Source organism: Gorilla gorilla, chromosome 1 (assembly GCF_029281585.2).
Source record: "Gorilla gorilla gorilla isolate KB3781 chromosome 1, NHGRI_mGorGor1-v2.1_pri, whole genome shotgun sequence".
Taxonomy (NCBI): Eukaryota; Metazoa; Chordata; class Mammalia; order Primates; family Hominidae; genus Gorilla; species Gorilla gorilla.
Window position 1 is genome coordinate 102,602,407 of NC_073224.2, and position 23,187 is coordinate 102,625,593.

The 23,187-nt window shown below is 46.8% G+C and overlaps 2 protein-coding genes and 1 non-coding gene across 10 annotated transcripts in view; all 3 read left to right on the top strand.

Annotated features, from left to right (window-relative positions):
• Positions 1 to 30: 30 nt before the first annotated feature.
• On the top strand, positions 31 to 7,547 carry CFAP141 (cilia and flagella associated protein 141). Its single transcript, XM_004026812.4, has 4 exons — positions 31 to 399; positions 1,032 to 1,072; positions 6,047 to 6,176; positions 7,104 to 7,547. Exons 1-4 carry the CDS (start codon positions 382 to 384, stop codon positions 7,203 to 7,205), a joined length of 291 nt encoding a protein of 96 aa, XP_004026861.1. The 5' UTR covers positions 31 to 381; the 3' UTR covers positions 7,206 to 7,547.
• Positions 7,548 to 12,873: 5,326 nt separating this feature from the next.
• On the top strand, positions 12,874 to 12,985 carry MIR190B (microRNA mir-190b). Its single transcript, NR_106483.1, has one exon. It is a non-coding gene; the product is annotated as a microRNA mir-190b (primary transcript).
• A 1,541-nt stretch (positions 12,986 to 14,526) lies between these two features.
• Positions 14,527 to 23,187, top strand: part of TPM3 (tropomyosin 3) — a 35,984-nt gene continuing 27,323 nt past the window's right edge. For 5 of the 8 annotated variants that reach the window (XM_055360166.2, XM_004026772.4, XM_055360176.2 and 2 more), the window contains exons 1-2: positions 14,598 to 14,726; positions 15,327 to 15,452. In XM_055360166.2, coding sequence (XP_055216141.1) covers positions 14,610 to 14,726; positions 15,327 to 15,452 — 243 coding nt within the window. In that variant the 5' untranslated portion in view covers positions 14,598 to 14,609. Of the gene's footprint in view, positions 14,727 to 15,326; positions 15,453 to 23,187 lie in introns of all 8 variants that reach the window. The other 3 variants (XM_004026770.4, XM_031010447.3, XM_019023055.3) reach the window with 1 other exon arrangement.

A 23,187-nucleotide genomic window follows, 5' to 3' on the forward strand; every position in this document is an offset into this window, starting at 1 on the left:
AATGTTATCTGCACATTTCTAACAGGGTATAGGGCATGAGGATTTGCCTCCAGAGAATTGGTAGGACTGTGTGCATACCCTGGACCTACGACCATACAGATACTCCTTGGGACCCTAGCACAAGAAATCCTAAAATCAGGACTTTGGCCCTTGCTCATAGATCCCTGTGTCACCAACAGAAGGCTGCAGAACAAGGATTCTCTCAAGGTTTCTGGGGCAACAGGCCAGGTGGCCAATCAACTCCAAGGCCCAGGGTTATTGTTGGAGGTGTAAATGTTACTATGACTACTGAAACCTTGGTTACTGAACTAAACAGAAAGAAGAGCCTGTCAGTCTCCTCAGACTGTATCAAGCAAATCTATAGACACGTCTGTGAAAAAGATGACAAAAGTAGAAGAGGTATGCAGAGTTGGAAGGAGGGGCTGGGTTGAAGTTTGGTGAAGTTTCCAGATCAATTTACTATAAGTGCATCTTTTACTGGGAAAGGCTTTTGATGTAACAAGGGTATAATGTAGTTAGTAACAGGAGTGGGAGGCTATGTCTAGTACACAGTAGGTATTCAAATATGTGTTCTATCCAACCCCTGCATGTTTTCTTTGATCCATTCTGAAAGTAGAGCTTTCCTCTCCCTATTTCCCCCTAGGAAATTGCTTTCTCAAAAAGGTCTATGTGGCTGGGCGCGGTGACTCACGCCTGTAATCCCATCACTTTGGGAGGCTGAGGCGGGCGGATCACCTGAGGTCAGGAGTTCGAGACCAGCCTGACCAACATGGAGAAACCCCATCTCTAGTAAAAATACAAAATTAGCCCGGCGTGGTGGTGCATTCCTGTAATCTCAGCTACTCGGAGGCTGAGGCAGGAGAATCGCTTGAACCCGGGAGGCAGAGATTGCGGTGAGCCGAGATCGCGCCACTGCACTCTGGCCTGGGCAACAAGAGCAAAACTCTGTCGCAAAAAAAAAGTCTATGTCTCTCATTAGAATAGAGGTTCTGGAGACTGAGGCAGATCAACAGAACTACCTTTTCTTGCAGAGTTTTCAAAAGGCCATGGGACTTCAGAAGACGGTTGACAGGTAATCTGCTTCTATCCCCTCCCTTTACCTTTGAGCTTGACCTTTCCACTCTGCTGTCTTCCCTGAGCCACCTCCCAACTCTGCTGCATCTCTTTAGGGGCTCATCAAGAGGAAAACAGATGTGGAAGGGGTGAGAAGCAGCTTTGTCCTCAAAGCAAATGAGATCAGCCTCTTAGTGCCTACTAGGTTAGGTGATATAGATTGGTTTTTATTGTCCCCTGCCTCATTCTCTGGAGAAAAATTGAAGCATGTTTTTATTTTCTTTTTTTATCAAGAATTCAAGTATTTGTTGCCTGGCCTTGTACTAATTATGTGGTTGGTAGTGCAGTATTTGTTGAACCAGTGAATGAGAAGATTCACAAGACTGGGCTACGTATCCTTTTCACCCTGATGAGCTTTTGAAAAAACTGATGCAGCCGGGCGCGGTGGCTCACGCCTGTAATCCTAGCACTTTGGGAGGCCGAGGCAGGAGGATTGCCTGAGCTCAGGAGTTCAAGACCAGCCTAGGCAACATGGTGAAACCCTGTCTCTACTAAAATACAAAAGAAGTTAGCCAGGCATGGTAGTGTGCGCCTGTAGTCCCAGCTACTCGGGAGGCTGAGGCAGGAGAATTGCTTGAAGTTACGATGCGGAGGGTGCAGTGAGCCAAGATCGCACCACTGCACTCCAGCACTCCAGCCTGGCTGACAGAGCAAGACTCCGTCTCTACAAAAAAAAACAAACAAACACTGATGCAAGCCTGACATGGTGGTTCACACCTATAATCCCAGCACCTTGGGAGGCCGAGGCAGGGGCATTGCTTGAGCCCAGGAGCTCGAGACCAGCCTGGGCAACATAGGAAAACCCTGTCTCTACCAAAAAAATTAAAATTAGCCAGGTGTGGTGGTGCATGCCTGTAGTCTCAGCCACTCAGGAGACTGAAGCAGGATGATCAGTTGAGCTCAGGTCAAGTGATGCCACCACTGCATTCCAGCCTGGGTGAGAGAGGAAAAAACCCTGTCTCAAAACAAAACAAAATGGGCTGGGCACATTGGCTCATGCCTGTAATCCCAGCACTTTGGGAGGCCAAGGCAGGTGGATTGCTTGAGCTCAGGAGTTCGAGACCAGCCTGGGCAACATGGCAAGACCCCCATCTCTACCAAAAAACTTAATTTAAATAAATAAATAAGCACTGATGCCTAGTTCTTAACCCTAGGAGATTCTGATAAAAGTGGTCTGAAATGGGATAGGAGAAGCCTTTTTTTAAGGTTTCACGGGTTATATCCAGAGCTAGCAAGGATGTGAAGAAACACCACATATGATTTTAATAGGAGTCTAGGTTGATACAGCCATGTTTACAAAGGCAGTTTGATAAAATCTATCAAAATTTAAATTTACATATCCATTGAACTGGCAAAAATAGGAATTTATCTTAAATATACATACTTGGAAAAGCACTAGAAGGTACATACACAAGAATGTTCATGACTATTGCTTTTATTTATTTATTTATTGAGATGGAGTTTCGCTCTTGTTGTCCATGCTGGAGTGCAGTAGCACGATCTCAGCTCGCTGCAACCTCCGCCTCCCGGGTCTGAGCAATTCTCCTGCCTCAGCCTCTTGAGTAGTTGGGATTACAGGTGCCCGCCACCACACCTGGCTAATTTTTGTATTTTCAGTAGAGTCGGAGTTTCACCACGTTGGGGGTTCGCCATATTGGCCAGGCTGTTCTCGAACCCCAGACCTCAAGTAATCGGCCTGCCTTGGCCTCCCAAAGTGCTGGAATTATAGGCGTGAGCCACCACGCCCGGCCTGATTACATGTTTTTTAAAAAAGAAGATGTACTTCCCAGTTTATGATAGAAACATTTTCTGAAAACATTCATAAGTAGTTGGGTGTGGTGGCTCATACTTGTAATCCCAGCACTTTGGGAGACCAAGGCAGAGGATCACTTGAGCACAGGAGTTTGAGACCAGCCTGGGTAACATAGTGAGACTCCGTCTCTACAAAAAAATAAAAATTAGCCAGGCACACACCTGTTGTCCCGGTTATTTAGACAGCTGAGGTAGAAGGATTGCTTGAGCCTAAGAGGTTGACATTGTAGTGATCCATAATCACACACTGCACTCCAGCCTAGGCAACAGAATGAGACCCTGTCTCAAAAAAATATATATGCAAAAGTTACCTGGGCGTGGTGGCACACGCCTGTAATCCCAGCTACCCAGGAGGCTGAGGTAGAAGAATTGCTTGAACCTGGGAGGCAGAGGTTGCAGTAACCAGAGATCGCACCACTGCACTCCAGCCTGGGCAACAGAGCAAGACTCTGACTCAGAAAAAAAAAAGTAAAAACTACAGTCATTCCCAACAAAGTATATATATATATTTGCCCAGTCAGAGATAACAACTTTTTTTTTTTTGAGGCAGAGTCTAAGACAGAGTCTTACTCCACCACCCAGGCTAGAGTGCAGTGGTGCAATCTCGGCTCACTGCAGCCTCCACCGCCTGGGTTCAAGTGATTCTCGTGCCTCAGCCTCCTGGGGAGCTGGGATTACAGGTGTGTGGCACCACGCTCGGCTAATTTTTGTATTTTTAGTAGAGATGGGGTTTCACCACGTTGGCCAGACTGGTCTTGAACTCCTGGCCTCAAGTGATCCGCCCGCCTCAGCCTCCCGAAGTGCTGGGATTACAGGCATGAGCCATTGCACCCAGAAAGTTTTTACTTTTCACTTAATGTATTTCTTTTTTCTTTTTTTTATTTTTTTGGGACGGAGTCTTGCTGTGTCGCCCAGGCTGGAGTGCAGTGGCACGATCTTGGCTCACTGCAAGCTCCACCTCCTGGGTTCACGCCATTCTCCTGCCTCAGCCTCCCGAGTAGCTGGGACTACAGGCACCCGCCACTGCGCCCAGCTAATTTTTTAATATTTTTAGTAGAGACGGAGTTTCACCGTGTTAGTGAGGATGGTCTTGATCTCCTGACCTCGTGATCCGCCCGCCTCGGCCTCCCAAAGTGCTGAGATTACAGGCGTGAGTCACCGCGGCCAGCCTCACTTAATGTATTTCTGTGTGGATTCAATTTTTTCAACATGTGGAAAATGTACTTTTGATTTTTTAAAAATGCCAACAGTAGATATATGTACATGCATGATGTATATTTATATTCTTTCTATATATTAAAAAACTTAAAACTGGCCTGGCATGGTGGCTCACTCCTGTAATCCCAGCACTTTGGGAGGCTGAGGCAGGCTGATCACTTGAGGTCTGGAGTTCGAGACCAGCCTGGCCAACATGGCAAAACCCCACCTCTACTAAAAATTTAAAAATTAGCAGCCAGTCGTGGTGGCTTACGCCTGTAATCCCAGCACTTTGGGAGACTGAGACAGGTGGATTACATGAGGTCAGGAGTTCAAGACCAGCCTGGCCAACATGGTGAAACCTCTGTCTCTACTAAAAATACGAAAATTAGCTGGGCGTGGTGGCATGCACCCATAATCCCAGCTACTCGGGAGTCTGAGGCAGGAGAATTGCTTGAGCCCAGCAGACAGAGGCTGTAATGAACCGAGATTGCGCCACTGCACTCCAGCCTGGCTGACACAGCGAGACTCTGTCTCCAAAAAAAAAAAAAAAAAAATTACCTGGGTGTGGTGGCGGGCGCCTGTAATCCCAGCTACTCAGGAGGATGAGGCATGAGAATTGCTTGAACCTGGGAGGCAGAGGTTGCAGTGAGCCAAGATCAGGCCATTGCACTCTGGCCTGGGCGACTGAGCGAGACTATTTCTCAAAAAAAAAAATTAAAACTTCAATGAAGATTCCAGTCTAGCCAGGGCTGAGAATCACTGGTATGAGGGAAGGGATATTAGCTTTAGAGAAATTGGATTTGGGGCCAGGCGCGGTGGTTCATACCTGTAATCCCAGCACTTTGGGATGGTGAGTCAGGCAGATCACCTGAGGTCAGGAGTTCGACACCAGCGTGGCCAACACGGTGAAACCTCGTCTCTACTAAAAATACAAAAATTAGCCAGGTGTGGTGGCACATGTCTGTAGTCCCAGCGACTCAGGAGGCTGAGGCAGGAGGATCACTTGAACCCTGGAGGCAGAGATTGCAGTGAGCCAAGATTGCCTCACTGCACTCCAGCCTGGGTGACAGAGTGAGACTCTGTCTAAAAAAAAAAAAAAAAAAGCTGGATTTGAGTCCCAGGTCTGCCATTAAGTGACCTTGGGCATCTCACAACTTTTAGTTTCCTTACCTGTATCATGTAAAAATTAATGCCTATGGGCCAGGCGCGGTGGCGCATGCCTGTAATCCCAGCTACTCGAGAGGCTGAGGCGGGAGAATCGCTTGAACCCGGGAAGTGGAGGTTGCAGTGAGCCGAGATCACACCATTGCACTCCAGCCTGGGCAACAAGAGCAAAACTCTGTCTCAAAATAAATAAATAAATAAATAAATAAATAAATAAATAAAATAACACCTATGCCACATAGTTATTGTAATGATTAAATGATATTATGTACTTAATACATACTAGGTTCTAAATTACCTTTTTAAGGATTTTACAGTCTTCTAACAGTGGGGCAGAAGTTCCAGGTGAAGAAACAGTCTTGGGCCAGGCGTGGTGGCTCACACCTATAATCCCAGCACTCTGGGAAGCCGAGGCAGGTGGATCACCAGAGGTCAGGAGTTCGAGACCAGCCTGACCAACATGGTGAAACCCTATCTCTACTAAAGATACAAAAAATTAGCTGGGCATGGTGCCAGGCACCTGTAATCCCAGCTACTTGGGAAGCTAAGGCAGGAGAATCACTTGAACCTGGGAGGCAGAGGTTGCAGTGAGCCAAGATTGCACCACTGTACACCAGCCTGGGCAACAAGAGTGAAACTCTGTCTCAAAAAAAAAGAAAAGAAAAAGAAAAAAGAAACAGCCTCACTCTATGGGTTTTTTGTCTCTACTCCTAACTCTAACCCACCCATTCAACCCCCACCTCTGTACCTGGAGCAGGTGGCGAAATTCACATACTCACTGTCTGTGGCAAATGACATTGGGCCAGAGAAGAAACCCATATGCCACCCTAAGGATGCAGGACACCATGGTACAGGAATTGGCACTGGCCAAAAAGCAACTACTAATGGTGAGTTCTATCAGGGCAACCTGAAGTCTCATTCACTACTGCTGTGTGCCTTTGCCCACTGAGTTTTCCAAGCTCTTAGTGTGTGTCATTGCACATTTATCTTGTTTGCCTCTAGGTTTTCAGCATTACACCAGAGCAACACAACTCTAACTCCATTGCCAAAACTCTTTTTCATTAAGTGATTCTTTGCATCCACCTTACAGGTGGCAGGCACGTTAAAGTCCCAAAGTATACTCTAGTTACTGCTCCTTTCATCTTGGTGAAACTCAAAACTGCCTCTTAGATCGGGTGTGGTGGCTTAGGCCTGTAATCCCAGCACTTTGGGGGGCCAAGACGGGCAGATCGCTTGAGCCCAGGAGTTCAAGAACAGCTTGACCAACATGCCAAAACCACGTCTCTACTAAAAACACAAAAATTGGCCGGGCATGGTGGCACTTGCCTACAATCCCAGCTACTTGGGAGGCCGACGCACGAGAATCACTTGAAACGAGGCAGAGGTTGCAGTGAGCTGAAATTGTGCCACTTCACTCCAGCCTGGGCTACAACGTAAGACTTGGTCTCAAAAAAACAAAAAACAGAAAAAACTGCCTCTTAGTGCGTATCACTTGCCTCTCGGTACCTCTCTCTCTCCCGGGATCCCCACTTGGTGCCATGTAACCATCTTTGTATCCCAGTTACTTAGTAGAGTTCCTGTTTCATGGTCTGTTCTCAGCAAATATTTGCTGAACATAGGGCTTTGCCTGTGTAGAAAAAAATTGGATAGGCTTCCCTCCGCTGGTTCAGCCTCTCTGCTACCACCCAGCTTTATGTCACAGCTAAGTCCAGCTCCAAGAGAACACAAATAATGGGAAAGCAACTAGGAAGAAAGAATAAGAAAGGGTGGTAAACAGAGGCAAACAACACACTCTATTCTGCCCTCTCCACCAGGTCCGTCAAGCTGCCCTGCACCAGTTGTTTGAAAAGGAGCATCAGCAATACCAGCAGGAACTAAATCAGATGGGCAAAGCTTTTTATGTAGAGAGATTCTGATGGCATCCAAAACACTGCTCTTCCATTCTCAACATGCCTGCTAACCTAGCCTTCTAGAACCTCTACCACCTTGAACCTCCTTCCCAAAACATATCTGGATCTTGCTATCTGCCAGGGACTTAAGACAGCACTTCCACTCTCACTTCTCCACTCTCTCGTTAATCCTTTGCCGCTATTTGGGAAACAATCTATGAAACAACAGTAACAACAAGAGTGACGCCTTGTGGTCATAGTGGGATTTACTATGTTGATGTAAGGGGGCAGGGGTGGGGAGGAGTGGACAATGAGAGTTGAGAATCCTGATTTGGTATAACAAATAAATTTACTTCCTAAAGGCTCAAACTTAGACCACTGGGCTCATTCTTTCATGTCTAAATCTTGATTTGTTTCAAAAGTGCTTATTTTTCAGCCACTGTAATCTTAACCTCCTGGATTTCACTTGCCACCTCTCAGATACCACTTTCACTTATCTTTTATTTATATTTGGACAAATTGTTCTGAATGTGGCTATTAATCTACAGACACCATAGTGCTTGAGTGAGGAGGCCTGCATTTTGGGTTTTGAGTCAGCTAGTTATTGTGAAACTTTGGACAAGTCTCTTTCCACTGGGCCTGAATTCCCACCTATGCCAAGAGAGAGGATTCCAAACTTAAATGTCTCCAGGGGTCAGGCAGGTAATGTTACAGTTGTAAGGAAATAAGGAGTGGTGGGATTTGTAGGGGGCTGGAAAGAGCAGTCAAAATAAAGGCACTCAAAATTCTGAAAAATACTGAAAAGTACTGATTGACCATGTGCATCATATGAAGGCCATAGACAACTTTACTTACAAGGGTTCACTTTACAGGCTGGGTGAGGTGGCTCACACCTGTAATCCCAGCACTTTGGGAGGCTGAGACAGGTGGATCACTTGAGGTCAGGAGTTCAAGACCAGCCTGGCCAACCATGGCCAAAATGGTGAAACCCCATCTCTACTAAAAATACAAAAAATTAGCCTGGCATGGTGGCAGGCACTTGTAATCCCAGCTACTCAGGAGGCTGAGGCAGGAGAATTGCTTGAACCCAGGAGGCAGAGATTGCAGTGAGCTGAGATCATGTCATTGAACTCTAGCCTGGGTGACAGCAAGACTCCGTCTCAAAAATAAAAAGGGTCCACTTTACATGTGAATGACATCCCAAGCCAGCGAGACCCCCATTTCACAGCCAGTGACAGCTGTAGGAATACACCATGAGTCCCTGAATACACTCCCTGAACACACCATCGCTCCCTGATGTAAATGCCATTATACATTACTTTGCCCTGTGCTCTCACCTTGCCGTTGGCATCCTCACTGGTCACTCATCCTGTCCACATGATATTTTCCTGACCTCAACTCTATGTGCCTTTGTCTCCACTGAAAAACTCATACCCTTCCCTCCAACCAAGTCTGTCTCCATCCTTCAGTCTCCTACTGAATCCCCCATTTTTCTTCTAGCTGTCAGAGCTTCTTCCTCTGCCCCTACACATCCCACTGATCAAGAGGCAGTAGAGTACAAAAATAAGAGCACAGGCTTTGAAGTCAGGTGTGGGTTCAAATTCTGGTTTCACCTCTTTAATTCTTGTGTCATCATATGGAAGTGGTTTAGCTTAACTGGCCTCAATTTCCTCTTCTGGGCTGGGCGTGGTGGCTCATGCCTATAATCCCAGCACTTTGGGAGGCCGAGGCAGGTGGATCACCTGAGGCCAGGTATTCAAGACCAGCCTGCCCAATGTGGTGAAACCCTGGCTCTACTGAAAATACAAAAAGTAGCCAGGTGTGGTGGCAGGCCCCTGTAATCCCAGCTACTTCGGAGGCTGAGGCAGGGGAATTGCTTAAACCCAGAAGGCGGAGGTTGCAGTGAGCCGAGATTGTGCCATTGCACTCCAGCCTGGGTGGCAGAGCAAGATTCCATCTCAAAAAAAAAAAAAAAAAAATTTCCTCTTTTGAAAATTAGGACAATACCCATCTCATAGGCTCATTTGAAGAATTAAGTAAGATAATGTATAAGCCCAGTGCTTGGCACACAGTAGGTATCCTCCATGTTCTCCCTCAGGAGATTTCTCTGTGACCCAGGTCCTCCAGAGGTTGCTTGCTGACCTCTAGGCCAGCCCTCTTATCCAATCAAATATCATTCTCCACCCATGCCCATTCTTCTGTCTGTGCTATATATCTGATATTCAACCCCCAACTCCCATCACCTCTGCTTCCCAAACCCTCTTATCTTTAGTCAATAACTACTCATGAGTGCTTACACACCAGATGACGTGGAATTCACAGCCTAGATGGAGAGGCAGGCACTGAACAAGTAACGACAAGTATGGTGTAAGTTTTATAGGAGACAAAACATGTGACCTGGATCTGACCCAGAAACCTGAGACTGAGTCGCTCATTCCTTCTGTCTGCCTGTGTCCTCCCCTACCCTCTATTTTCTGAAGCTTCATCTCACCTTTGCTTTTTTTTTTTTTTTTTTTTTTTGAGACGGAGTCTCGCTCTGTCACCCAGGCTGGAGTGCAGTGGTGCAATCTCGGCTCACTGCAACCTCCCCCTCCCGGGTTCAAGCGATTCTCCTGTCTCAGCCTCCTGGGTAGCTAGGACTATAGGTGCCCACCACCACGCTCGGCTAATTTTTGTATTTTTAGTAGAGATGGGGTTTCAGCATATTGGCCAGGCTGGTCTTGAATTTCTGACATTGTGATCCGCTCACCTCAGTCTCCCAGAGTGCTGGGATTACAGGGATGAGTCACCGCACTCAGCCTTTTTTTTTTTTTTTTTGAGACAGTCTCGCTCCATTGCCCAGGCTGGAGTGCACTGGTACAATCATGGCTCACTGCAGCTTCGACCTCCTGGGCTCAAGCAATACCCCCTCCTCAGCCTCCTGAGTAGCTGGGACCACAGGCACATGCCACCATATCTGGCTTTTTTTTTTTTTTTTTTTTTTTTTTTTTTGTAGAGATGGGGGTCTCGCTGTGTTGCTCAGGCTGGTCTCGAACCCTTGGGCTTAAGCAGTCCTCTGCCTTGGCCTCCCAAAGTGCTAGGATTATAGGCATGAGCCAAATAGCCAGCTGCTCCTTCACTTTTTTTTTTTTTTTTAGACAGAATCTCTCTTGTCACCCAGGCTGGAGTGCAGTGGCGCGATCTTGACTCACTGCGACCTCTGCCTCCCGGGTTCAAGTGATTCTTCTGCCTCAGCCTCCCAAGTAGCTGGAACTACAGGCGCCTGCCACCACACCTGGCTAATTTTTTTGTATTTTTAGTAGAGACAGGGTTTCACTATGTTGGCCAGGCTGGTCTCAAACTCCTGACCTCATGATCTGCCTGCCTCGGCCTCCCAAAGTGCTGGGATTACAGGCGTGAGCCACCGCACCCGGCCTGCACCTTCACTTTTTAAATCTTCCCCCATATTTATCTCCCAGGCCGCTTATTGCTTCTTTTACACAGGCAGTATATTTTGGCGTTAGGAGAACAGGCTTTAACACTGGACAGATCTGGGTTTCAGTGCTGGCTCTGTCACTGACTGTGTGGCCTTGTGCAAATTATTTTAATTTTCTGGGTTACGGTTCCTTATGCTGTATGTAAAAAGGGAGATAATGCCTAATTCATTGGGTTGTTGTGGGGATTAAATAAAGCACTTAGCAGCAAGTAGCACAAAATGTCCAATAAATGGTAACCCATAATGATGTTTTCTTGCTCCTATGATAGTTTTTTTCCTTCATTCCTTTCCATTACCTGGGCTCCCCTTACCTCCAACCAGACTCCCTCACCAACTCCTTCTATTTTTCTATTCTTCTTTCCTCTGTTCATCTGAACCCACAGAATGTCCCATCCCCTCTGCCTTGATCCCTGACCTTGGCCTCTTCCCCCAGGGCTTGTCAGTGCCAGGCTGGCTCCAGTATTGGCAAGTTGGCCCCCTACAGAGCCCATCTCTTCTGATCCTCTCTATCTATTCTGTCTGCTCTCATAACATCACCCCATCATACCCATTCAGCCCCTCTTCCCTCTGTGGTGAATGCTATAACCAGCTCCTCTGGCTCAGAGGGGCTCAGTCCTGTTTGAAATGGCTGCATAGTAGATATTTCCAGGAGAGCTAAACGGCTTTTATCAAAGGCCATCTGATGTTTCTGCCTAGGTATGCCATACAAACTCTCCTTCCAAGACAGCTGCTTCTCCCCTGCATCCATATTCCCAGTCTGCCTCTCTGTTCCTCTAGTGCCCCAAACATTAAAGTCCTTTCATTCCTGCTAGTCTCTTTCCCAGCCTCTCTTCCTCCAGCTTCTGATTCTTGAATGTGGGTAAGCTTCTCAGAGAAGGGAACTAGAACTTGAGGGGTTAAGGGTAAGAAGGGAGAGCAAGAAAGTACAAATTACATACACATCCCCTTTAGGAGCCAAAAAGGAACAAAGAAGATAACATCACAGATGCCTACCTTGGGGCCTGTATATGCCGATTTGTTAGTCTTCCCCTGAAAGGCAAGTGCCACACAACAGGAATTGACTGGGGCTTGGGACAAGCTATCGATCTAGATCAAGGACACTGTGGAGTTGGTATATGCTGGGGGTTGGGGTGGGTGTCTGGAATGGGAACAAGGACACATGGAACAGGCCTAGGGGCTGAAGCAGAGTGTCCTTCTCCCACCCCCACACTTCCACTCAAGCCCCCCAGCCCCCAATGCAGCTATAACTTGGGCTCTTTTCTGCCACAGTGGAGAGAAGCATCTGCCTGCCACATGACATTCAACAGACCTGATTCTCTCCAAAAGAGAAATCCCCCATGTGGGAATCTGGCTGGATCCCTGTGAGGGAAGACCCTTGGAGAACGCAGCCTGGAGTTCTGGTAAAAAGCCCTAGAAGAGGAGAGGACTCCTGTGGACTGCAGGCTGCTTCCTGGCAGAAGTTTCCTCTCTTACCCTCAATCTAAAGCCTTAGTTTCAATTCTGCCAGGCGAGGTGGGGAACTATAAGTCTTCTCTTCTGGAGCCCACGATGGAGCCTGCCAGGGAGACAAGTTATTCTTCTGTTCTGGACATCCAAGGGTGACTTTATAAGGAGGATGCCTGGAGGACATGGGGAGAAGGTGAGAAGGGTTAAGCTGGCAGAAAGGGGAAGCCAAGCATCTGCAGCACTTAAGAGCAGGACGGTGCCAGGATGGTGCCTCCTGAACGGACCTCAGTAGTCTTGTGGGGGTGATCTGGGAAGGTTAGGAGTTCTGTTGGAAAGGTAAAGCAGGATGTACAAGTCCTCTGCCCCCACCCCGGAAAGCCTCAGGGCAGCTGGAATGGCATTGAAGAGAGCAGGTGGCAATTTTGATGAGGAGCTGCTGACACGGCTGATCCCTGGGCGCTGGGGCCGTGACATCAGGGTGAGAAGCTCTGTGTGGGAGCTCTAGGGAACGATAGTTGCCCGGATGTGGAGCCCTGCCAGGTATTCTTCTGGTTTAGGCCAACGTGATCCAGCAAAGGCCAGGAGCTTGTAGAGGAGGAGCTGAGGCAGGGATGACACGTAGGGCAATAAGCAAGAGCTGGCTGTCTTGGGAGGTGAAGAGCAGGGGCCAGTACCCTTCCTCAAGGAGATGGCTCTCCACCTAGACATGATTGGTGCCTGGTGTCTGCTCTATTCTTTCTTTGCAATTGGAAGGAAGGCAGATGACCCCCAAAGCTCTCCTGCCTGCTTCTGTGTGATATGTTTGATATTGGGTTGTTTAATTAGGAACCAACTAAATGTCAAACATATTCTTACAGCAGCAGGTGATTCAGCACCACCCTCTTTCATACTTCAATCTCTGGGGCTCCTGTCTCTTTTACTGAACCTCTTCTCTCCAGGACCCCCCCAAAAGTCCAGTAGCTGCAACCTATGTGGATTTCAATCTTAACCTAAGAGGGCTGGTGTGGGAATGGGAGAGAGTTGGAATTTGAGGATAGAATCTTTCTATTTCTTGTCCCCTTATACTAGAAGGGACATTTCTTTGTCTCTTCTTGTCCTCGTATTTTTCTCCCCCTTATTCACTTGCCCACCCCACCCCCCATTTTCCACTCCTTCCTCTCCCTGTTCCCTAACCCCTTTCCCTGGCTAATCTCCAGAGAAAGGAGACTTGGTTTCTCCTCTCTCTGTCGAGAGTCAGCTGATGGTCTATCTGCCTATCTACCTCTAGTGACTGGAAGCTCTCAATAGTGGACTCCAGCTCTGCTCTACCCACTGGCCTGGTGGGTGTCTCAGTTCCCCCATTGCTGGGGCTTAGCATTAACTCTCAGTATCCTTGACATAAATGACTAACTAGAGCCATTTATATTTGTCCAATATATCTGGTCACCTTGAACAGTGCCCACCTCTCCCTTGGCATATTTTCAGGTGTATGGTGCCAGTGGACTGGTATCCTTGCCACCTGTTAGTAACAAGGCTCCCAATGGAAGAATAAACATGGTCTGGAACTAAACTGGAAAGAATAGAGCTGATAATGATGATTACGATGATGTGGTGAGTGGCAGCGCTGGGGAGAATTAAGAAGGGAGAAGATAAAGGGAAGAAGAGGAGAGAGCCACACAGACCAAAGTCTGTGTGGGTACAACAGTTCTATTTTAAGATTACTGTGGGAAAACAAAGGGTATGATCCTGTCTGGATTGTTCTGACCCTCCCCTGTTTCTCTCCCCACCCCACTTTAAGCTCTGGGATAGCCTTCAAGGATAGGGTTGGAGATTCCAACCCTACCTCTTACTCTACTCTTGTGGCTCTTGGTGGGGAGGAAAAACGTCTCCCTGCCAATCGGAGACTCCCAAAATAGCACAGCAATTTGATCTGGGGATCTGGGAGAATTGTTAAGGATCATGAGTGACCTCCCCTCTTCCCTGTGCCCAAGCTCCTTGAATACCAGGAACCAAAAGCTAAAACTCAACTAATGGAGTTTGACCAGCATTCAACACAGTCTGGGGGAGAGTGAAACGGGAAGCTGAAAGGCAACCAGGACCCCCTGGATGCAAACTGCCAACCTAGAATTGCCAAAGTACACTTCTCTATTTCAATGTTCTTCCCACCCCTCTTCCTGCTCTTTTAAAACATCCATAGAGCTGCCCAGAATAAGTGGAAAGTTTCAGGGTCAGGGAGAACCTCTTCCCTCCCCCACTTTCCATTGTCTAAAATCAGCCTCAGCTGTTGCTAGATATTTTTTTGCTGGTGATGTCAGTTCATCAAAGCGTCTCACCCTGTGTTCCCCCAGGAGAACAATGATGGGGTGGAGGGAGCTGGAAAGACCATATTAGGAACAAAAGGTGGAGCTATGAGCACAGATAAAGACTCAAGTCTGGGGACCTCCTGGTCACTCAGGCAGCAGCCCCTTCTTTCTTGCCCCAGTCTCCAGTTCTCCAGTGTTCACAGGTGAGCCTACCAACAGCCACTGCTCATGATGGAGGCCATCAAGAAAAAGATGCAGATGCTGAAGTTAGACAAGGAGAATGCTCTGGATCGGGCAGAGCAAGCTGAAGCTGAGCAGAAGCAGGCAGAAGAAAGAAGTAAACAGGTAGGCACTGGCATTGATCTCTCTCATCTGCTAGTGAACAAGACTGTGAAATGGAAGGGAGTTTTCATGGGAAAGACAGTGACTACTGGTGTCACCTCCTTTTTGGGGGTGGGATGGACTCCCCAGCCTCACTGGAGGAGCAGAGGACATCTAACATATCTGTCTCAGACTGCCTTTGTGACCTTGGGAAAGTCAGTGGCCTCTTCTGAGCCACAGTATGTCTGCTGAATTTAAGTAGAAATGGACCATGTTTTGGAAGAACCCTTGACTTCTAGAGGAAAAGGTAAGAGTTCTAGAGGGAAAGACCATCTCTTTTCACTCAAATAGCATCACGGGCATCTACACTTTAGAAATTTATCATCCAAGGGTCTTGGATGAAAACCCAGGATGACTTGGTCATCTTAGGATCAGAGATTACAGGGTCACAGGCCAAGCTACGGCATAACTCCTGAGGCAGTGGGCTGGAAGTGGCTGGGGAGAAAGTGTGTCTCACTAGGGATGGTAACATGGAGGTTACACTCAGGGCTCCAAGAGCCCAGGGTCCAACCCTGCATTGTTGTGTTTGTGTGTTTTTGTGTGTGACTCTCTGGGCTCCTATAGCTGGAGGATGAGCTGGCAGCCATGCAGAAGAAGCTGAAAGGGACAGAGGATGAGCTGGACAAGTATTCTGAAGCTTTGAAGGATGCCCAGGAGAAGCTGGAACTGGCAGAGAAGAAGGCTGCTGATGTGAGTATTAGAGAGATGGAGGATGGGTTTAATCTACACATATAGATCTTTATGTTAATGTATGATGAAATTCCAAACACACTTGTGGGTTCATGGAACACAGACATATATACTCACATACATTTTTGCATATAACCACATGCTGGTATATTCTCATAATGGCATGTATTTTCTTTCTTAAAGACATCTCCAACATGTTAAAAGTTTTTTTTTTAAATACATGTAAAAGTCTCATTTATCTCCTATCACCAACCCAGGAATTTAATTATCTTTCCCAGGACCTGGACAAAGAGAGGGGACTCTAAGTTCAGAATGCTGTCACTTATCCTACCTCCTCCCCCATGCCACATTCTTAGCTTTTATGTCCAAGTCTTGGCATGTGGATATGTGTATTAATAGGGAACCTCTCATCTCTCAACTGTCCAACAAAACCAGCTCAGATTTCACAATGGGAAATGGAGGTCACACTGACCCTGGCCATATATGGGTTTATTTATCTTGGCCAATGCAGGCATTTGCCTTTATGCCATGGAGATGCCATATGAAGCATTGCTCCTAGGGCAGCAGAGAAATCCCTACAGTGACAGACTATAATAGAAACTAAGAAAGAATCTTAGGGGGTAAAGGTATCACCACCAGACTTCACTCTATGACCGTGAGTAATTACTCAGCTTGTCTAGGGCTGAATTTTCCCATTCTAAAATAAAATAAATTCTCTTTTCCATCTCATATTATCCCATCATCACCTACTTTCCTTCATCTTTAACCTTGAAGTTTGCTGCAAAGATAAATGAGAGAGTAGATTGAAAAGTTTTTTAGAAGAAAAGTACCATAGGAATCTTACCAACAACAACAGAAATGTCCCAGTATTGGTGGAAACAAGTTTCTCAGTGAACTGAGTTAATAGGAAAAAAGGAGCATGTAATATTTAAAATCATATTTGGGCTGGGTGCGGTGGCTCACGCCTGTAATCCCACCACTTTGGAAGGCCGAGGCGGGTGGATCACCTGAGGTCAAGAGTTTGAGACCAGCCTGGCCAACATGGTGAAACCCTTTCTCTACTAAAAATACAAAAATTAGCCAGGTGTGGTGGCGGGTGCCTGTAATCCCAGCTACTCGGGAGGCTGAGGCAGGAGAATCTCTTGAACCCAGGAGGCGGAGGCTGCACGGAGCCGAGATCGTACCACTGCACTCTAGCCTGGGCAACAGAGAGAGACTCTGTCTCAAAAAATAAATCAATAAAATAAAATCACATTTGGTTTTGGAAAATAGCTAGAAGGACAGACAGAGTGAACCATTCATAAATGCTTTCGGATCCTCATATTTGGTCTCTCTGCCATCAGGTTTCTTTCCTTTTCTTTTCCTTTTTTTTTTTTTTTTTTTTTTTGAGACAGGGTTTCACTCTTGTTGCCCACGCTGTAATGAAATGGTACTATCTCGGCTCACTGCCACCTCCACCTCCCAGGTTGAAGCGATTCTCCTATCTCAGCCTCCTGAGTAACTGGGATTACAGGCACGTGCCACCATGCCTGGCTGGCTAATTTTCATATTTTTACTAGAGACGGGGTTTCATCATATTGGTCAGGCTTGTCTTGAACTCCTGACCTCAGGTGATCCGCCTGCCTCGGCCTCCCAAAGTGCTGGGATTACAGGCGTGAGCCACCCCGCCCAGCCAGGTTTCTTTTTATTGTTGTTGTTGAGATGGAGTCTCGCTCTTGCCCAGGCTGGAGTGCAGTGGCACAATCTAGGCTCACTGCAAGCTGTGCCTCCTGGATTCAAGCCATTCTCCTGCCTCAGCCTTCCGAGTAGCTGGGGTTGCAGGTGTGTGCCACCATACCCAACTAATTTTTGTATTTTTTTTTTTAGTAAAGATGGGGTTTCACCATGTTGGCCATGCTGGTCTTGAACTCCTAACCTCAAGTGATCCGCCTGCCTCAGTGTCCCAAAGTACTGGGATTACAGGCGTGAGTCACTGCGCCCAGCCTAAGCCACTGCGCCTGGGCTTTTTTTTTTTTTTTTTTTTTTTGAGACAGAGTCTTGTTCTATCACCAAGGCTAGAATGCAGTGGCAAGATCTCGACTCACTCCAACCTCCACCTCCCGGGTTCAAGTGATTCTCCTGCCTCAGTCTCCTGAGTAGCTGGGATTACAGGCACCCGCCACCATGCCCAGGTAATTTTTTGTATTTTTAGTAGAGACAGTGTTTCACCATGTTGGCCAGGCTGGTCTCCAACTCCTGACCTCAAGTGATCCACCCACCTTGGCCTCTCAAAATGCTGGGATTACAGATGTGAGCCACCATGCCCGGCCTCTGCCATTAGGTTTCTGATGTGTTTTGTTTTCCACCACTTTCAGTGGCCAAGGAAAGTGGTAAGAATTGAATATATTACGCCAGAGGTTAGAAACACAAACTGAGTATACATCATTTAAACTCATTCTTCCAAAAGTTAAGGCCAGCACAGGCTTTTTTTTTTGAGACGGAGTCTTGCTCTGTCACCCAGGCTGGAGTGCAGTGGTACGATCTTGGCTCACCGCAAGCTCCGCCTCTCGGGTTCACGCCATTCTCCTGCCTCAGCCTCCCGAGTAGCTGGGACTACAGGTGCCCGCCACCGCGCCCAGCTAATTTTTTGTATTTTTAGTAGAGATGGGGTTTCACCGTGTTAGCCAGGATGGTCTCGATCTCCTCACCTTGTGATCCGCCCACCTCGGCCTCCCAAAGTGCTGGGATTACAGATGTGAGCCACCGTGCCCGGCCAGGCTGCCACAAACTATTAATTCTCCCTTCTTGTGCCCAGTGTGGTGACTCAGACCTGTAATTCCAGCACTTTGCTTTGAGAGGCCAGGGCAGGAGAATCGCCTGAGGCCAGAAGTTGAAGACCAGCCTGGGGAACATAGTGAGGCCCTATCTTTACAAAAAATTTAAAAATTAGCCAGGTGTGGTGGCACGTGCCTATAGTCCCGCGTACTCGGGAGGCTGAGATGGGAGGATCGCTTGAAGCCAGGAGTTCACGCTTGCAGTGAGGTATGATAATGCTACTGCACTCCAGCCTAGGTGACAGAGCAAGACCCTGTCTCTATTTAAAATAATAAAAATTCTCCCTTCTCAGAAAATTCAAAAAACAAAACAAAACAAACAAACAAACAAACAAACAACTGTACGAAATCTACAGGTTACCCCTGGGCTTTGGGCAAGTGGATGGCCGGCTGGAGTTGTATAGCCTAGGTTCCTGGTATATTTGGATGGATCTCTCTGTTTCTAACATATGGGCATGAAGATAGAAGTTTTCACAAACTAGCACAATGTCAGGTTAATAACAGTTTTGTGAGAAATTGGGTAACATCAATCTGGGTCTGTTCTTAGGCTGAAACAGCTAGTATGTGGGCTTGAGGAGGTGTTTCCAGGAGCAAGAAAAAGAACAAGTCTAACCTGAGATCATGAGAAGGAGAATAACATAGAGGCTGTACGCAATCCATCAAAATCATTAGGAATATAAAAGGATTTCCTGGGGATGAATTCTGTCTATCTTAATCTGTTTTACACATGTACAGACATACACATACACACACATAGCACCCCTCACCTAGATATGGTCTACTCAGTATATTCATTTGAAAGAAGTTTCTTCATATTTACATAGGAATCCACCAAAACCCATTTAAATATGTAAAGTGAGGGTTAAAAATACTCATTCAACCCCTCTCCCCTTTGTTAGCTTTCCCAAGTCAGAAAGTACCCTCAGAGATATGCATAAGAACAAGAAACAGGAGAGGGAAGGTTGTGGCCAGGAGCAAGCAAGAAGAAAGGTTTCTTTCCTCAAAGCTAGAGTCAGCAAACTACCACCTGTGGGTTAAATCTTGCAACAGCCTGGTTTTGTAAATAAAGTTTTATCGGAACACAGTCATGCTCATTCATGTACATACTGTCTACTGGCTTTCTTATCTCTCTGGCCACAAGACCCTAAAAGTTGGATGACCCCTGCCTCAAAGGGTCAAAGAAGGACAGTGTTTATAGGAACTGGGAGACGTGCTGAATAAGGAGCAACAAGGTTAAAAGCAGAAAGCAAAGGTAAGAGTCATCAGCAGCATAATATATGCATCTTTGGAGGGAGTATACTCTGTCCAATACAAAGGAAGTTAACAGCTCAGCTTCTGTCCTTGAGGTTAATAAATAAGTAAACAGAGCATATTATCTTGAAGTAGATATAAGCAGTAGAGAAGGAGGAGGGAGTCAATAACTACGTGTTTACACAAGCAGTTCTGGTTATCTGAGAAGCCTTTCTGAAAAGTGCAGGATTTACTAGGACTGCTTGAATAAAGAAAGGGCAAGGGTATGGCAAGGCGAGTCCAAACTTTTGTTTTTTTCCTCCCTAAATTTGTCTAACTTTGTTTTCTAAGTTGTGGTAAAATACGCATACATAAAACTTACCTTTTTAACCATTTTTAAATGTCTAATTCAGTAGTAGCATATTTACATTGTTGTGCAACCACATCTAAGATTATTTTAATCCAAGATGAAATCAGATGCTGTTTAGGGAGAAACAAAGGGAAAGAGGAGTGCATTGTTAGGACATAGAGTCGTAACACCATTTTTTAGGGACAGGTGGCAGGAAGGATGGGGAGAGAAGGGACAACGATGGACATATACACCTGTTGATATATTGTATTGCTGGTTACTAGGAACACAATAGCACTGGGCCTCTTGCTGTCTATCCATTGTGCTTCTAAAAGCTATCATGAGTCAGTCCATCTGTTTCCCTGCATTAAGAGGAGATTATCTGCTCAAATCTACCAGTCTCAGAAATGCAGTGGTGCTCTCAACACCCTTTTGGTTTGGCTAGGATGAGGTCTTCTGCTGCTTTACCAGGGCACAGGGAGGTACAATAGTGCCCCCTGCTGAGCAGCACCCAGATGACAAAGTGTCACTTCTGCCACATCTTGATCAGACTTCTACAAAGCAAGTTAGAAAAATTCTTAGGCCATCAGGATAGAGTCTATTAAGAGTCAGAACCCTGATCTTCCTTCCTAATTTCTGGGGGAAAAATCAGTGTGCAGGTTACTCTATTGAGAAAATTATCATCTATCCAAGTTGTTTCTTCTGAATAGTCTCATTGCTCGGTATTTCCAAAAGGTGATAGGAAAACAGAGGCTCTGCAGGGAGCATTCTTAGAACTAGACATTGAGGGCAGCAACTGTCTTGCCTACTATCCCTTTCAGGGATTAGGACTCTTCATTATAAGTCCTGTTCCATGTCCTAATTTTCTAGGAGAAAAGAGAGCTGTCCCAGAAGAAAAATTTATCACGATTACCTACTGGGAAGGTGGGAGGAATACAAAGAAATAAAAGGGAAGATAACATTCTCAAGTCTCTTTACTATTGTGCTTTCAGAAATCCTGCATGGCAGTGCCTGTAGGGAAAGTTTCTTTTTTTGTTGTTTTTCTTTTTTTTTTTCAGACTGTGTCTCACTCTGTCACCCAGGCTGGAGTGCAGTGGCGCAATCTCGGCTCACTGCAACTTCTGCCACCCGGGTTCAAGCAATTCTCCTGCCTCAGCCTCCCAAGTGGCTGGGATTACAGGCGCCTGCTACTGCACCTGGCTAGTTTTTTGTTTGTTTGTTTGTTTGCTTGTTTTTGTGGTTTTTAGTAGAGATAGGGTTTCACCATCTTGGCCAGACTGGTCTTGAACTCCTGACCTCGTGATCCACCCACCTCAGCCTCCCAAAGTGCTGGGATTACAGGCGTGAGCCACTGCGCCTGGTCTGTTTTGCCTTTTTTTTTTTTTTTTTGATACAGAGTCTCACTCTGTCACCCGGGCTGGAGTACAGTGGCACCATCTCAGCTCACTGCAACCTCTGCCTCCCGGGTTTAAGCAATTCTCTTGCCTCAGCCTCCCTGAGTAGCTGGAACTACAGGTGTGCATCACCACGCCCAGCTAATTTTTGCATTTTTAGTAGAGACGGGGTTTTGCCATGTTGGCCAGGCTGGTCTCAAACTCCTGACCTCAGGTGATCTGCCCGCCGTGGCCTCCCAAAGTGCTGGGATTACAGGCATGAACCACCACATCTGGCCAAAGGGAAGTTTCTAACTCATAAACAGTTCCTTGGGGGTACTTGGAAGTACAGTGGCACTGAAATTGGTAAAAGTTGTAACAGAACGGAGGCTCAATTCTATAGTACAGTTTACAGGCACTCATGTCTGGCTGTTGATGAAGGATCTAGTAACAGTCGTCTGTTTTTTATTTTTTTGAGACAGGCTCTCAATCTGTCACCCAGACTGGAGGCAGTGGTACAATCTTGGCTCACTGCAACCTCTGCCTTCCCGGCTCAAGAAATCTTCCCACCTCAGCCTCCCAAGTAGCTGGGACTACAGACGTGCTGCCACCAAGCCTGGCTAATTTTTTAATTGTTTGTAGAGACGAGGTCTCACTATACTGCCCAGGCTGGTCTCAAACTCTGGGCTGAAGTGATCTTCTCGCGTTGGCCTCCCAAATGTTGGGATCACAGGCATGAGTCACCCTGCCCGGCTGACAGTGGTCTGTAATAGAGGATTTCTTCCTGATAAAATGGGGGCATATCTTTCTTATCTACAAAAGGAATTGTAAGTGATTATTAAATTATTTATTTATTTTTAGAGATGAGGTCTTGCTATATTGCCCAGGCTGGTTTTGAACTCCTGGGCTCAAGCCATCCTCCCACCTCAGCCTCCCAAAATCCTAGACTTACAGACATGAGCTACCACGCCCAGCTGATGATTAAATTGCCAAGTCCTGAATCATTCCAAGGTTTGGCGGGGCTGGAAGGTTGGTTAATTTGGTGCATGATGACTTTCAAAAGTAACAGGGACCTGTAATCCCAGCACTTTGGGAGGCCGAGGCCGGCAGATCACGAGGTCAGGAGATCGAGACCATCCTGGCTAACACGGTGAAACCCCGTCTCTACTAAAACTACAAAAAAAAAATTAGCCGGGCGTGGTGGAGGGCGCTACTTGGGAGGCTGAGGCAGGAGAATCGCTTGAACCCGGGAGGCGGAGCTTACAGTGAGCCGAGTTCGCACCACTGCACTCCAACCTGGGCGACAGAGGAGACTCCGTCCCAAAAAATAAAAAACAAAACAAAAATAAATAAAATAACAGGGAGCCTGACGGGGTGGCGTGCACCTGTAGTCCCAGCTACACCGGAGGCTGAGGTAGGAGGCTCGCTTGAGCCCAGGAGTTCGAAGCTGTAGTGAGTTGTGATCTCGCCACTGCCTGCACTCCAGCAACAGAGCGAGATCTTGTCTCTTAAAAAAAAAAAAAAAAAAAAAAAAAAGAGGAGAAAAGTCTGTTCTAAATAGAACACTTAAGTTCATACCATGCCAAATAGAATGAGAATTTGTGCCATCTTGCCCATCCCTTCCACTCCGACAGTTCCATTCATTGACTTCCAGGAGACGGGAGAGAGAACCTACCTACCTGAGCCGACTTTGAAAGGAGACTGAGTGGGGCTCTTTTGAACCTGAGGCCCAGAAAGTCTTTTAGACTTTTCTTATAACTTGGTTTTGGAGTTTGTCGTGGGGTGAGTGGAAGCAGAGACTTGTAGGATGTTTATATTGTGGAGCAAATACAGTGAGGGGTGACGGGTATCAGCACTGGGGGAGTGAGGGGTCAATTGCGGGAGTGTAAGGTCAGCCGGCTACCTGCAAAGGGGCCAACCATTGTGGGCAGCCAGCCTGGCGGGAGAGGCTAGGGCACGAAGCGCCACCC